The following is a 17,240-nucleotide window of genomic DNA, read 5'->3' on the forward strand; positions in this document are numbered from 1 at the left end:
GGCCGCACTGGGCACGGATCCCGGGGAGCTGCGGGGCGGGGGCGGCGCTTTCGGCTGAAATCCACCAGGAATAGCAAGGAGGCACCGAAATATATCATCTGCTCTTCCAAGACCTTAGGGGCCTCAAGGTGCGAGGTGGGACTCCCTCTCCCGCCTCCGTCTTGCGGAGGGTCCGCTGTTCTGAAGGGGCTTGACTGGCCCCGGTTCCTCCCAGCACTTCTTTGCGCGCCCACACCTGTACAATAGCGCTATGACCAGGTATTGCTTGTCCAACAACTCTTCGCCAGGCTAAGCCACATCTGTGCCAAATCACAGTCTCCTAAAAGCCTGGCCAAGAGATAAATCACTTAATGTACAGCTTGTAATGAAAAAAATGCACAGATCCAAAAAAGATGGAAAGATGCGTAATCAGAGTGGCACTAGAAAGCACGGTTATAATTACACCCGTGATTAGGAGGGAAAGGGGGAGGAGGAAGACAGTGAGAATGCAACAAGAAATTTTGTGGAAACTTCTTTAAAATAATTCCCAAACCGAGATAATGACAATATTGTTGCTATGCTGCCAACACTTCCCAAGTGACAATTTTCAACGAGTGAAGATTCCATGGCTGGTCCCTATGGGATCTTGTTTTATTCCCCCCCTCTCTGAAAAGCACTGTTATTTTTCTGTGGCTTGAGAAAGAAAAAGGCATGAGAAATTCAAACCTGAAATTGAGTATCAGGGATGCGTTTGTGCAGAGGGATCATAGAATAAAATTATCTGCCTTGTCTACTTGAATAATATGTATTTGTGTAGACTTTTCTCAAGAAGACCACAATTTTAATTACTTTCTGGCAACTTTCATATTTTGGTGCTGCTGTTAATACCACTAAAACAAGAACCTTTTTCTTTTTTCTTTTGTTTTAACATGGGAGAAGTGTTTCACTTCATCTATCCAAATGTTAGATATTTTATGGCTAGAATAAAACCAAAATCCTCAAAGACTTAGTTTCTAAGTCTCTGCTTGTTTATTAGACTTTATTATCAAGATTATTTTGACTGCTTATTACTAGGAAATACTGATGTAATGACATTTAAGTAAAGCTCTGTGCTTTAGGAAAACAGTTCTGTGGTTTGGAAACCTCTTTTCTAGCAGTTATAGCTGGAACTGAAAAGATGTGTGGGGCTTTTTGTCATCTTGGTAATGATATATCTGTGATTTGGACCAACTCTCTTTACTTCTCTGAACTTCACTTTTTTCTGCATAGAAAATGAGCAGAGACCTAATAGATAAAGATGTTTGAAATGAACGTGTGAGAATCAAATATGCATTGTTATTAATTGCCTAAAAGAAACACTTCTCACATGGAGTTTGGCTATCGTGCGTCCTATTCTGGCTTCCACAAATTAATGGGCAGAGAGAACACTGGCAGCTGATTCCACATTTGAACACCAATCCACTTTACACTATTGAGAAATTAGGTGTAGGCTGGTGAAGATTGCAAGCATAGATGCATTATGATCACTGCATGAAACACAGTTAAAGGAAATGAGCAACTCAGTAAAGGGGTGACTCCTGCCTTGCCTTCGGATTTTGACAGAGTTGTCAGGCAGAGTCCCAGCTAGCCTGTATTTCCAGAATTCATCCCTGAGGGGAGTAAGGGCATGAATGGCTAGGTAGCATGCAGATCTGAGCAGAAGGAGTAGGGTTCTCACTGAATGCCCATGACACACAAGAGTTTTAACTATCAGTGCTGCCAACATCCATCTCTAGGGGCTGTGAGCCTGACCAAGAAATAGTGAATTTGCTGCCAAGCCTTCATTTTCCCAGAATTTCAATTTTACCCTGCTTAATAGGGGAGCCATCATCCATGCCTCAAACCCTCTGTCACATGGGAAAGGTCAAAGGCATAGAAATAAGGATCTCAATGCCATCAGAATACTGGAAATATGGAGAATGGCTTCCTTTGGAATGAAAATCACGCATAAATTGTGATAAAAACGGTGAAAATGTTGAAAGCACCATCTTGGAAAGGATCATAGTTACTAGCCCATGGTGGCTTTTAGTGCCTCTTAGGGAAAATAAGAAGAAAGTATGCCATTCAATTACTTTTATTAATTGATCAGTTCCTCATCATAGTCATCAACAAAATGGTAGCTGACTCATCCAAAATGCTCTGAATAAGCATGCAACTTATTTCCACCTTAAGGTCAGTGTGGCCTGGGCTCTGTTTGGGCCTAATGCCAAACTAGCCGGGACAAAGCCCTAAGCACTCCAAGAACTGATGGATCTGTTCTCTTCTGTGCTTGCTATTGCACTTTCTCTGAGAGCCAAAGATATGAATGATGACAAGAAAATCAGTGTGTGATTTCTTCATCAGGTAGCTAGCTAGTGACTTTGATCTTCCAAATTAGTCTCATTATGACTCTACTAAGTGTTTGCCTCTTAGCCTTTTCTAGTCAAGCTATTACATTTGGAAATTCCCAGAAACCCAGCCATTATCTCCAGGTCTAAGTCCATTTCAGAAAGCTTTCATCTGTTTCCAAGAGGCATAGTTGTCCTATCATGGTTGGAGACAGCAGATACCTGTTTGTAAAGTGGGCTGCAGATTCACTGCAGCAAGAATCAACACCCTCTCGACAAGTCAAAATAGATTAATGAGATTGTTAAGCACACACAATAATTTACTTCACTAGAGATTTGCAAATGATTTGATGGATGTGAAGAACCCAAACTCTCACTTCTTTCCTACTCCCAGTACTCATTTTCAAATTTTATTATGCCATAGTGAGAGACATTAGTACATACAGCGACACTGAAATTTTGTCTCCCTCTGTTAAAAGCAGCCACTTTTCTACTACTGACGTGAACTATTATTATATAAATAGGTATTCTGGTAGATAGGTAAAAATGTTTTTCTCTAATATTAAAGAAAAAGGAAAAAAAAAGGATGAGAACATCAGTACCTGTGCATTTTGTTTTAAACCCCAAAGATTTCCTCTTTATTTGCATACATTTGCAAAGATAAGTACTTACAAGAACAGGCCATGAAGAAACTTGCTTATACAATACGTGCAATTAAAAGATGCAAGTGAAAATGAAATTTTTCTTTACAGCAATGGTATTTCATTTGTATTCTTGTGAGATATATGAGTACAAATCATTTGATTGCAGAAACTATCACTCTGTGATATTTAATGGATATTTCTCTTTCAGTTGTAGCAAGTCTAATCATCCTACATTTGTCTGGGGCAACCAAAAAAGGAACAGGTATGTAAACATCAAACATTTTTGTTAGACAATTTATTAGAGACCAAAATATGGATTGAGTTTTTAGTTTAGTTTTTGAAATTTTTAGTAGCTCATTTACTTCCAGTGTCTGCCCTTTGTCCATTTGTTTGGAGTATTCACATGGCTGTACACACAAAAAATATCCAGGAGTGCTCATCAGGCTCAGCCTGACTCTAACTAAAGACTATAAATTACTCCCACTTTCAAATTGGGAAGTCCAGTTTGGACACTCAGATACCTACACTTAAAACCATTTTTCTTGTTGAAGTATAATTAAAAACCTGAAATTTGGTATCATGAGCGCACTTGTGCAGGGGGAGTAGTGAAAGAGTTTCTTTAAAGGCTTGGATGCTCAGTGTGAGGAGAGGCTAACGGGGAATGCTGCTAAGCACAGTGTGCGTCTGAACCTGTATCTGAATGCACAGTCCCTGCAGGCTGGAGTTCATTGCAGGAAATTAGGCTCCATGTCATACTCTGCCTGGATATGGACCAGAGTGAAAAAGAAATGCTTGCAGAGTATGAGTGAGATCTCAGATGGTTATTATCATCCTTGGAAAGTGCTTGTTTTCAGCCATTGATCCTAAGAGGAAGCCTCGAACACCTTTATTCTATGCACCAGGGGCTTAAGCTATATGGGACAGCTCTTTGATTACTAAATACCCCATTCAGAGCAACACAAGTCTAGAACCTACTACCCTTCCTTTTAATAGCAGCCTGAATATATTTCCTTCTGAAGAATCCGTCTCATTTTAGCCTACTTGTCAAAGCAAGATGCTTAGGAAGGGATCCCTGATCTTCTTCAGCTTGAACTGGCCCAAACCTTTGACTACAGTCTCTCTGTAAGAGAGCAGAAAGAAATGCAAGAGATTCAGGGCTAGGAAGAAAGCAGACAAGAAGATCTGACTCTTACTCTCTGAGGATTCACTTAGGAGAAGGAAAGTTCTGGGCTGTGATTCTTGGCCTCAGAGCTATTTATTAATATTACAGCAAACAGTGAGATAAAAATAATCTATGAACCAGATTCCAGGAATTCCCCTGTCTACCTCTGTCCAGTGACTATAGACTAAATATGCTGCAGATTTAAAACAACTTTTATATATGATCATAATTCTCTGGGTTATTTCCTCAAATTTGTGGCTGACATATTCCTGTATTATGGCATGAAGATTGCTGATAGAGCAAATGCTTGAGCTTTTTGAGAGGTATGAGTCGGAAATTCATGCCTTCCAATTCTCAAACACGTGCTTTCCTTAGATGGTTATTATTTTAAAAGCAATGCAAATTTATTTTCCTCTGGACACTCAAACCTCTCCTCTGTTTTGAAAAACATATTTTGAGTAAGAATTATATGCTTGTACCCCTAGAAAACAGCCTTCTTTTCCCCTAGATCAATTATCATACTCAATATCATTTCTCAACAGAGAAAAGTTTGAGGCCACTGACAGAAAAGGGGCTGTTGTATTTATCCTGTTAGAGAGTTCTAAGTATCACATGGACATGATAATTTTTGGGCTAATTATATAATGCTTAATGTTACCATTTCACAGAAAAGCAAACTGTTTCCGAAGGACAGAGACCAGTGCAGTGTGGAACTTGGACAAAATATGCAGAAGGAGGCATCTTCACTTCTCCAAATTACCCCAACAAGTATCCTCCAGACAGAGAGTGTGTCTACATTATAGAAGGTGACCAAAAGAAGAATCTTTATATTTTACCATCAACTGTATTAAAAAGGATATGTTTTATTATATGTGAAGAGGAGGTAAAGTCATGGTAACAAATATTTTTCAGACAGAAAAAAGATTTAGCAAACCTCTTGATTTCTGTTTTGATATAACTCATAAATCAGTTAAGGTGGTAAGTATGTATGACTCAGTACTTCAGGATTTTTTCCAGGATATTTAGAAAATGAATAGAACCCAAAATGCAACGTGACAGAAGAAAGGATATTTTAAAATGAGAAGTAAAATAAACATGGGAAACAGAAATGCTTTTGACTTTCATGCAGGCATTTTAAACTTACTGTAACTGAACCAGGGATGACAAGCTTAGGACAGTCAAAGAAGTCATACAGAAAATATCCATGTAGTGAGTGTCAAAATTATTTTCCATCCAGTTGTTCATAAGAAATGAAAATGAAATAAACCCAACCTACAAAATAAAACTAGAGGAGAATAAACATTAGCACAAAGCATCTCTAAAACTTAGTTTTTAAAGAGTATACAATTGCAGGCATGGAAGTGATTTAGGAAAGGCTAAAGGTGTATTACAAACAAACTCTGTGTTTTTTCATTAGTCTTAGTACAATGCATGTTGGAGAGATTGTTGTGATAATGAATCTGTGGAAAGTAATAGAGGTTAGATCCTCTCAGAGCTCAGAAAAGATGAATCATGTACTGTATAGTAAATCCCTGGAATCAAAAAACTTCTTTCATGAGTTGTGAATACATGTAGAATAAAACAGTGGTAGTCTTCTATCCATGCTTCATTTAGAGAATTATTAAGAATTAATGATGGAGTGAGGAACTACAGAAATCATTATTTTACAAAAGATGCAGGTAGCACCAAGATATATTTCCAAAGATATATAGCTGATTTAAATTGAATGAACTTTTCTAGACCAACACACACTCTGTACTTTTAGAAAATCAAAAGTCACAACAAAATGACTGAATTTCACTTTGGTTCTAGATAACTTGACTGAAGTAAGTCAAAAGAGGTGATTATAAATAATGTAGCCAAACAACTCTTAAAATAAAATTTAAGCTAGTCTGTACATGTCTGAAATTTAAACAGACATATGGTAAATATTTAAATTCCAGCATAGTTTAGTAATTGGTTTAAAATACTAAGTTTTTTTAAGAAGAAATATGTATAGGTTCAAAATGTACAACTTAGCATTATTTTTTTTCCAATTACACTTATGTTGCTAGATCCGGGTCTTTTTGCATCTATTGATCAAATTATCTAACACTCCTGTGAGACTGGGAAGAACTAAGCCTGTTTTATCTTCAAAGATCTGAAACACAGGATATTTTGTCATTAAGTGAAATGGTGTAGAAAATAACCCACTATTTTTGTAAAATTTAGTCCCATATCTCAGGTCATGAGACGTTCTTCCTCACAGTAAGAAGGGGCTTGAAAGTCCAATATAGTAAAGACTTTTATCTTTATAATAGTAATAAAGTACTTGCAAGACTATGATATGCTGAAAGATTGCAAAATACAATGTTGAAATAATGTGATCTAAAATATCTAAAAATGCCAAAGAACAATTTAAGAAGGAAAGATTTAATCAACCAACTTCTAGGACAAAGATGAAATTCCACATTGACAAGTTTAGAGCAATGTATATGGAAAAGAGTAAACTCAACAGACATGTTGTTATAATTTATCAGAAAGTTCAATCTTCTAAAATCCAGTTGAACACAATTTTTCTATGGCATGGGTATTTTCTTCTTCCCATCCAGCCTAATAACAGCTTGGATTGCAGCAGGTCATTTTAAAACCCTCAATGAACCATAGACATTGCACAACATTTTCAGCTCTGATCTCCCCATGTCTATTTCTGTCTTCTAAAAAAATCAGAAATAGTCATGTCTGTCTGGAAAATGTCACAAAAATAAGCAGAGATATAGGAAGATATCTGAGCAGTAATACTTTAAAATGTGTCAGATTTCAAAAATAAAGGCAAAAGAACTACTAAAGGTTAACAAAAAAACTTTTTTGTAATTAGAATAAATCACTTGTCCATATTTATTCTTTTTGCGACATGCAAAATAACAGAAAATGATAAAGAAGTCTAGCAAGTATCAAATTTTCCCCACATCTTTTATATTCTGTGAAACTCATTGTCATAAGACACTGATATTAAAGGATTTATAAAACACTTATAGCAATGTATTTGAAATCAGATAACAATCTACAGAAGTTGTGGATAATTCTGACTAACGGAGGAAATAAATATATTAGAGTAAGACAGAAACATCTCTTTATGCATTTCATTTCTATATTTAGAATTGAAATTTCCATATGATTGAACAGCTTCTGAATCTTGTTGAACGCCAAGCACCAAACTAGAGGGACTGTTGGTATGGTCTATAATATCATCCCCCTCATCACTATCTCCCTGCTGTATGTCTCAGGGAGTTCAACCTACCAGGACTGTATATAACATACTGAAAGCTGTATGATGTGAGCATAAATGCATATATGAATCACTAGGTTCTTTCCTGGCTGCTTGCATTCATTCCTTCATCTATTCGCTATCAAACATAGTCTTGGGGCAAATTCAAACACAGTTCCTAGTGACTTTAGTGGTCTTTACTGAGAACTCCAGCTTGTAGTGTGTTGCAAACAGTTGAATTTCATCTCATTTTTTTCCCTCCCTATTGTAGCTCAACTTATATGTATACAATCCTTTTATCATGTCAAAATTATTTTGGTGATGTAAAGGAGCTGGCAAAAGTTGCCATGATCATATACTGTGAATTTTTTAAGGAAAAGGAGATTCCTGACTGCAAAGGCTTCTATCCCAGCAGCCACAGACATAAGCAAATCAAAGAGTTTCAAGTTTCTAAGCTTTTTCTCTTTTTTTTTTTTTTTTTAATTCTGATTTATTAGTAACGATTATGAACTCTTGGGACAAGTAGGAATTTTAAAAAATTTAAGGTCTAGGTTGAATGCCTTTCTAAAGGAAATCCTTTAAGTCATCTAGAAATCATGGCCTCTGTACAAAAATTGTTATGCTATAGAGAAGTGTCACAAGTGAGGCTTGGAGGAGGGCTGATACAACTCCCCAAGGAGCTTCTGATGAATCCCATCTGCCTTTCAAAATGCGATGAGAATTTTTTTCTTTTTTGTTTGTTTTTTTCTTTTTTTTTCTTTTTTTTTCTTTCAATCTTAGTTGGCATATAGAAAGCATAGAAAATGAGCTGAGAAAAATTGGCCAAATTTCACCCTTCTTTTGCATATTCATGATTCTAACCTGACAAAATTCACAGCTGCCCAGAACAATCACAGCAGTGACAGCAATAGCCTTTGCCAGACTGCAGAACATTTGGCATGTGTGCTATAAAAGGAAATTTGAACAGGAGATTTTGCAGGAGCAAAGGCTTTTATTCGTGTTAAAATATCTGGGGAGTGGGATAGTCATACTATACACACTATAACTTGAGAATGGGTTTAACAATCCTATAAGTGAAAAACCTATAAGTAAAATTGTAACCACTCTTCTGCTTTTAATAATTAAGTGCTTGTTTATAAATACAAGCATGGACCAGAATTGCTCTATGGAGATGTAAAATATATCTTCCACTATACAGGTTTGTGAGCATACGGAGTTCTCAATCTTGAAAATCTCATGTCTTCACAAAAGACCCTTAAACTCTTTCATGATATTTCACAAGTGTTAGAAATTGTCATGTTATCACCAAGTGAAAAACTTCTGCTCAAAATCCTTTTGTATTTCACAGTGATTTTTGTGTTGAAGAAATTTTCACCAAAACAATGAAAGAACCCTATTTTCAAATGAAGGTAAATGTGGTTTCCTTATCAATAATAGCAGGATAACCAGAAGGAATGAGGATTATTGAAACTATTAGTAGGGTAACAGCTCATAGAGAGATGGCAGTAGGTGTTGAGTTATTGCTCATTTCCATGCAGTGTGGCAAATTGAAACAGATTTTTTCACTTAACTTCAGCTGTCACTACACAGACTTAGAGGTTGATCAGAATTAAAACCTTAATTGTGCAGTTTTGCTGCAACTGTTCTACTGCAAGCTGGAACCCAATGACTCTTTTTTTCCATTGGATTTAAAATGTTAAGACAGCACTTGTGTAAGATAATTAGATGAAAAATATGACAAGACGTGCAAGCATTAAGTAGGCCTTTCCATGGTTCTAAACATTTTTTGAAGAAAGATAATTGGAAATTAAATATGGAAGTTGTGGCATTTGAAATCAAGTCATTTTATGAGACATTATTCAATATATTTCATTTGGAGAGGGCAACAACTTTGCCTGACATCATAACCACAGAAGAAGGTCTGAAGATGTGAATGGACTTTACCTGTTAATTAGGGTACCAGAAATAACCACTCCATCCCTCCTTTTCTGATTGGATGGCCAGTCTGGAAGATTTGCATATTCTGGATTTTTTTTTTAATTTTTCTGTAGGAACACATACACTATTATTAGTGACTATTCTGGACTTGTCCCCAGTTTATTTCTGTGACCTCATTTACACACACTTTGTTGCAAAGGGTGTGGCACAAGATGTGTGTTTAAACAATAGCTGCTTCTTCTACCTTGTGTTGGATAAAGAACTCAACCCCTCATTAAAGCCACAGCATAAGTGTGAAATTATACCATTTTTATTTAAAGGAACTTAAAGCTGAGAATTTGAATTATGTGTTTTCATCACTTATGGTCATATCTAGGAAGTTTTGATTAATTTATATATAGGTTATTGCAAACAAAACATTTAACCATTAACTAAATATGAAGCACAAGAAGAAAAACAGAAGTGCTTTCAACACCTCATGAAAAAGTCATGGATGTGTGTGTTGTACCCTGGAGTTACACAAAGTTACAGAAATATGAACTGTTCCTAGTGGCATGGCCAAAATGGTGCCAGAACATGACTTTACATTTAAGGAGTGTGAACTGGGCAGTGATCCAGCCATCACACTCAATCCCCAGCCTTGTTTTATCCCCAGTGGAGAAGTGCTGCTAATGAATATTCAATGCTCCATTCTTAAAGTGAAGTAGCCTCTACTCACAGGGCCTTCAGGGAAAAGTGGAAACCTGAGCTCTCCTTGAGCTAATGTGATTCTCTCTGATCCTATAGCAAGATCTGAGCTTCACTAGGAAAAGCCTCATTTTGACTTTGTCAAAAAATAAATAAAAGCAGAATTGTGTAAACTATAGCAATATTCTTGTCATAAAACTGGTTAGCAGTGAGTGATCTCTGTCTGGTGAGATTCAGAAAGCTACATGGAGATTGGGTTTGGAAATTTTGTTTTTTCTCAGGTCATTCATTCACCCAGCCAATAGCTCTCATGTGTAACTCTGTAGGCCTGATTTTTATTTATCCACAATCTTTCCTTTTATTTCAGAGCCTCCTATACTGAGGCTATAGTTGGGTCTAGGGCTCCTTTTCAACACCAAAAATGATGTCAAATGACTGAACTCTGAGGGGGCCTCGTGGCCATTTTTAACATTGCATGAGTCTTGGATGCAGAGAAGACCTGTTAAGGATTATGGGTCAGCACTTGTAACTCTCTTCTTTGTATGAAATAAGGCAGCAGAAAAGAAAGCTTTTAAAGGATAAATGTGTTATGATAACGACATGAGCCATTTTTGAAGCAATCACTTTGTGGCTATGGGAAGCACAGCAGCTATGCTGCTGTATGTCAGCATAGCTGACAGTCAATAGTAGGAGAATCAATCTTCATATCTATTTTGTGACATTAAAACATAATAATAAAGCTCTAGACAGGTTAATAGCATAACATTGGAGTCATGAATGATTAAGATTTTCAAGCCATGATGAGCATTCTTATGATTACCTAAAGTGTTTTCAGGATAGTTTCTGATACCTGACTCTGCGGTCCCTTAGGTGGGTGATGAACAGCTCTCAACAAATCTCCTTAAATGGAATAAGAGCATGCAGAATATGATCCCAAACTGAAAGTCACTGATTGCTCTCTTCTGTCCTAGTATTGCTTAGCTGAGTTTAAATCAATAATTTTTATAAAAGTGTAAAGTCAAGGATAGAAACTTCTGAATAAAATTAATCTATGATATCTTCCAGGTATTTAATCTTTTACTATAATCTAAAAAGATTTACTTTGGTTTTCAAACCTCACCAAGGATAACATCATTATGATCTCCTTTACAAGCTTTATTATCTGACTTTACTCTTGTAAATTTTTTTGCACTTTCAAAGTAGCTTCTTTTCCATAGACTGTGAATTTCGTGCAATTATATGTAAAACACAGACCTCTGCTTTTTCTATTGAATTTGTATAGGTATGAAGATCACAAATTTCCCGTAAATCGGTATAAATAATAAGTCACTACTATTTCCTTGAATGTGAATGTCTTCAGATTGAGAAAAGTAGAAAAGCTTTCTTTCTTATGTTAAATTTAATGTTTCAGTAAATATCAATCACCCAATTATATTAACATTGTAAGTAAAGCTGTTGAAATAATCTTCCTTTTCAAATGAGATGTTACTTCTTAAATGCTTCTTATTAAATGAGGCTGTATTTATCTACTTGAAATAGTTGTAAGAGGGATCTGACTATGTGCTCTTATGTAAAGATTTCAAAATTTACCTGATATCTTCTTACTCAGTTTATTTTAAATAATGTCTCTTCTTATGTGAGTAATGAGTTCATATCAAAAGCTCAAAATTTTAAAACATTTCAGAATCCAAACAAGGTCTTTGTTCTTGTAACACTGACAGTTTTCTTATTATTCTTGAGGAAATAAATGTAGAGATACTGACTCCTGGAGTGGAAGCAGTTTCCATGCTAATAAATCAGCATGGAGTTTGATCTTGCATATTTTCATGTGAAAAGAATGGTAACTCTGGCAAAGCTCATGGTAATACAAACCTCTTTTGGTATGTGTAAAGTGTAGGACATGATCCCATGAGAGGCACAGCAGGCAATGACACAACAAATCCTTGTCTTAGCAGAAGGCTTTGTCAGCAAAAGGCTCCAATGCACCATGCTCTAGACACAGAAGGTGCACAGTTTTTGCTATGACCAGGATTGAGCATAGAAAACAGTGCACCTCTAAAAGGTTGCCTCTGATAAAATGTATCAATCAAACCATGATTTTTTCCCTCCTTGTAAGAATATACTATATTTCTACCAGTTACTTTTTTTTGCTTTATACAGGAGATCCCAGGAAATATTTGTTTTAGAGATCATTCTGAATGTCTCTAGACTTAAGACCTATCATTAAAGATGGATTTTTTAAAAAGGTATAATTAAATTGCCCCTATGAACTTTCTTCAAGATTTTTAGTATATCATTTGCTCTTCTATTAGCATCCTTATCCAGGATCCTTATCCTTCTTTCTTTAGTGAGAATTCATTGCATTTGTTCTTATGTTTCCAATGAGAAGTAATTCTCAGTATAAGCAATTGCACTCCAGTTTGTCATTGGCTGCAATACATGTAGGAAGATAATCTGTCCTTACTGTAGCACAGTTCTGATCAGCCTTTTCTTCATGATTTTTCTCAGTACTAGGTATAAAAAACTTATTCTGATTAACACCCCTCCCCAAAATGTAAGAGCAAAAATAAATTTTTCTAAATATGTAAGTTTCTTAGAAACATTTTATATTTTATATTTGAAGAAATTGTTCCTGGCTATATTTTTCTATTCATCATAGATATCTTTCTCTTAACTTTACTAAGCACTGTTGTCAAGAATACTTTTTTTAAAGGAGAATAACAGGCAAATAAACTGACAGTGTGAAATCTATAAAAAAATGTAGACGTACTAATTTTCAAACAAGTTTTTAAGTAAAATTTTAGGATCCATACAGAATGGATATATTTTATTTTCTTCAGTTTTGCTTTAGTTTTGAAGGATCTTGGGTTAGAAAAAATAATAAGATAATTTTCCTTTTTGTCTCTAGCTGCTCCTAGACAATGCATTGAACTACACTTTGATGAAAAATATTCCATAGAGCCTTCTTGGGAGTGTAAATTTGACCACATAGAAGTACGAGATGGACCTTTTGGCTTTTCCCCAATCCTTGGACGTTTCTGTGGACAACAAAATCCACCTATGATAAAATCCAGTGGCAGATTCCTGTGGATTAAATTTTTTGCTGATGCTGAACTGGAATCTATTGGGTTTTCTGCTCGGTATAATTTTACACCTGGTAAGTCCAAACCATCACATTTTTAATAGAAAAAGCTTATCATTGTAACTTTTCTAATGATGTATAATCTTGCTGTTGAATAATATCTTTAGCTGGGGGTTAGTTTGTTGTCAAGGAAGGTATTAATATATAGGAAATTGGTAAAAGTCATATGTATATTTTGCATAACAAGTAAGGCTTATTCAAGGGAAAGATTTTCAGATTCTGCAGTTTTAAAAAGTTTTATTTTCAAATGAATGCTATTACAGAAGGTCATTCAAAATGTTTCATGAGAAGTTTAGTGTTTTATGCTTGGCTGTTACACTGTACAGCTTTTCTTTCAAAAAGATAATTGATAAAGTATTCTAATAAAAAATGTAATTATCTCAGAAAATTCCATCATTGCTTTTCCACTTCACCAATCATTTCCCCAGCTGAGAAGTGGAATAGTTCTCCTTCCTCAATAAAACAAACTATTACAAGTATTACCAGAGGATGTGTGAGGTTCAAATAGTAACACTAATTAAATATTTTTCTTAAAAGACTGTAAATCTTAATTGCAATTGTACAAGTATTCCTTGTCACTGTTTAATTCATTAAAGTAAAACAAAATTCAGAGTCATACTTTCCATTAAATCCCCTGTTCCCCCACTTGTTAACAGAAGATTGCTGATTTTAAATTTCTTCTTTGGCTGCAGCTCCACTATACTGCACTGCAACTGCACTGCTGGATGTGACGTAGTTCTGTGACTTCTTATGTATTGAGTGATGAGTCATGCTTTAGTATAGCTGACTCTAAAGCACTGTAATTATTATGCAATTTTGTCAATTATGTCACTATTTTTTCAGCAAAATTGTTGCATTAGGTTGAACAATGTTCTCTAGAATACTGCCTAAAATTAGCAGACCCAAAATTCTTCCTTTATTATTCTGGTAGCATCATAGAAGATGGCAGGTCTACAGACTCTGTGTTGTTCTTCTTTCTGGTTTTCTTTCATTAATTCAAGAAAAATACTTATAAAACTAACCAGCATAGTAAAATTTTCTTTCAAGTCCATGATACTGTTTTTCAGTGGCTAAACATATATAGAAGGTTCAAACAGGAATAGTAAGGAGAATTTCTGTACCAAATAATCTGTTAGCCAGGTATATGTATCTGTTGTAAATTCAAAGAAAATAGACAAAATTTTGTTATAACCGTGCATATCCACTCTGAAAAGAGAGTTACATTTTTATCTCTCATTTAGCAGGGTCTGTAGGCTTTTGCCATTTCCTCACCGTGTGCCATAAGTTCTTTGCTTCATATTTCTTTACCTTTTTTTTTAAGGGTTCTGCATTCTTGTTGAAAAGATATTAATAGCAAAATCTGCAACTTAGTCTGTCTAAAACCTCTCAAGTAAAAGACAATTACATGGACCATGTTTTATTCTCATTCCTTTTCTACTGATGTAAGGAGAATTTCTACACAAAGATCAATGCTGGTAAATTAGTACAGCAGCATAAATTATTCTAGACTTCAGATGGAATAGCTATATCTTTTTCCTTCCTTGATTCTTTCCTTTTTTCCTCTCCATACATTTCAATAGAAGCTCTGCAAGTAGTCGAGAGTTTCTAGGAATATTGGCCAAAATGAGAATGTGATTAATCTGACAAGTGCAAAACAGCACTGCTACCTCCTTGATCACCAATAAGAGGAAGAACTTCACATTCCACATTATTACTTGGACAGTCTTTTATTATGCAGACATGGATAAGGCATGACATTTTGAGATCTATTGTCCATAGGTGTGCACTGGGAGGGGTTCCTGCCAACCCATAAAACAGAATTATGGCTTTTGAGGTTGTATAAGAGAGTAACAGAGAGAGGATTCCACTCCAGAGTATAACAGAGTAGCATAGACAGGATTTCAATACAGAAATGATCACCTAAGCCACCTAGAACCAGCTTAGGTAGTGACAACTTAAAAAATTAAATTATGAACAATGGACAGATCAGAAGAAAATTTTCATGTTAACTTCTCTTTAAAGAACTTGAAGAACGTGATCCATAGCAAAGACTCATTTGGAAACTGTTGCAGTCTCAAGCAGCTGAATGCTCAGGGGAAATGTGGGTTTTTTTGCCACTCATCTCACTTGTCAAAAGCAGGAAACTCTTCCTAACTGCAACCTGCAGAGGAGGCTTTTTTCATCCACAGACAATGGAGTTATTTCTTGAGTATCAGCAATCTTTGAGAGTCCCCACCTGCCCCTGACATGTCTCTCATCTGCCTCTTTTGCATTTGAGATCTTAATGGAGAATAAAGAGACATGATGTTAAATGTGTGGGTGTGTGTCAAGATTAAAAAAAAAAAGTATATTTGGCTAAATTGAAGCTGCAACTGTTTATTGTTATTTGAATGGCACCTGGAGAAACAGGGAAAGAAATTATTTACTATGTCTCCAGGGTGTATAAAAACAGATAACTGGATGAAGTTGAAAAAAAGATCAGTTAGGATATAATGAAAAATGCTGAAATGAATATCTATTTGTTTGTGCAAATGGAAAAGTCCTGTGCCTAAGGCATTTAAAATCTAGTTTGGACTAAGTCCTATAAAAAGAAATTATATATAAAAATCCTAAGGGATAGACTAATAATTTGCAATTATGGCAACTTTTCAGTTCAATAATTTCTTTGACTCCTTGGCACTGAAATGGTTGGAAATTCATCCACCAAGACAAAAGTCCAGTAGGAACTGTGGTTTCAGAAACAAATGTAACTCTTTTGCCATACAGTCTTTTCCTTTTAAATAAACCTTTTTTCAGCGGTCTTTTCAGTACTCTAAACAGAGAGATCTTCCAGAAGAAAAAAATTTAGCAACAAAACCAGAGTTACACACACAGCCAACATGAGCACACCCAGAAACTGGTAAAACTACTAAAGGTTTTGCAAAAAGTTCCTTATTAAGAGAACAATTTAGGTTTTTGTTTTTGTCATTTCTAAATTATAGTGTGAAGCAACACTATAATGAAGTGGATGAATGAAGCTGTACGTACGGTATAATAAACTATTTTCAATGTCAAAACTCTGAGCTAAGGGAAAAAGTATTCATCTTTTGCATAATTATAGCTAATATCACTAATAATCAGATGCATTTTAATGTAAATTTTCAACCATTTTGCATACATGAGAGTTTATAAACAAATGAAAACTTCTTTAATTTTGATATACTATTATAATTTATTTTTTATGTTAAAATTCTGATTAATCGTGTTCATTTCAAAATGGAACTATCTGAACCCATTCAACCTTCATAAATGTATACAAACTTTTTTGTTGGGTTACTTCTTTTTAAGGAAATCTGATGTATGAGAGAAACACATATCAAGCTGCAATATTTTCAGGTCCTGCTGGTTCATTTTGAATACAATATTGATTGGCTAGGGAAAAAACCATGACACAAGGATATTTAATGCTTGCTCTTGTTTTGTCATTCTTTGGGCCACTGAAAAGCCTACACCAGAAATTTCATTTCACAGCTCTGGGTTCTTTGACTCAATCTATTGCACTCATTTTTTTTGAAAAGTTTTGTCTCAAGACTGTCTTCCAAAGTGGTGTTGAATCCCTGTTTTGTGCAGAAAAATTCGAGTACTACTTCAAACTATTGACAATTCTTCTTTAAAAAGAATTTTTTTTTTCTTTTTTTAGTACAGACAAGAATTCAGGCAGAGAGAGGCTGTGTTTATCTGGGCTTTCTTGCTCAGCTAGAATAATCAGATTTCTGTTTATCCTGGTCCCTGATTTTGCAGGACAGTGGCTTAAGATAGCACATCATTACTTTCAGTTCCTTCACTTAGTAGAAGCCATCTGTGTTTTTATTTAGCCTCATTAATATAAACGTCAGTCAGTAATGTTTTCTATTCAACTGCCTGATAATGGAAAACAAAAAAAGATTTATACTCTTGTGTCCCAAAAAGCGGAATATGAAACACTTTCTAATTGGAGTAAAAGTACTTTTACATTCCCACAACAGTGAATGTCAGAGTAATAGAATAATTATGTCAGCTATCTTGAGGGAAAAAAATAAAAAACAACCCAAATTCC

At 35.3% G+C, this 17,240-nt stretch overlaps 1 protein-coding gene across 3 annotated transcripts in view; it reads left to right on the forward strand.

Annotated features, from left to right (window-relative positions):
• The window catches only part of NETO1 (neuropilin and tolloid like 1), a 64,227-nt gene that overhangs the window by 442 nt on the left and 46,545 nt on the right, over positions 1-17,240 (forward strand). For all 3 annotated transcript variants that reach the window (XM_005419358.3, XM_031055676.1, XM_031055677.1), the window contains exons 2-4: positions 3,198-3,251; positions 4,820-4,957; positions 12,932-13,180. In XM_005419358.3, coding sequence (XP_005419415.1) covers positions 3,198-3,251; positions 4,820-4,957; positions 12,932-13,180 — 441 coding nt within the window. The remainder of the gene's footprint in view (positions 1-3,197; positions 3,252-4,819; positions 4,958-12,931; positions 13,181-17,240) is intronic.

The sequence above is a fragment of the Geospiza fortis genome, unplaced genomic scaffold (assembly GCF_000277835.1).
Source record: "Geospiza fortis unplaced genomic scaffold, GeoFor_1.0 scaffold206, whole genome shotgun sequence".
NCBI lineage: Eukaryota > Metazoa > Chordata > Aves > Passeriformes > Thraupidae > Geospiza > Geospiza fortis.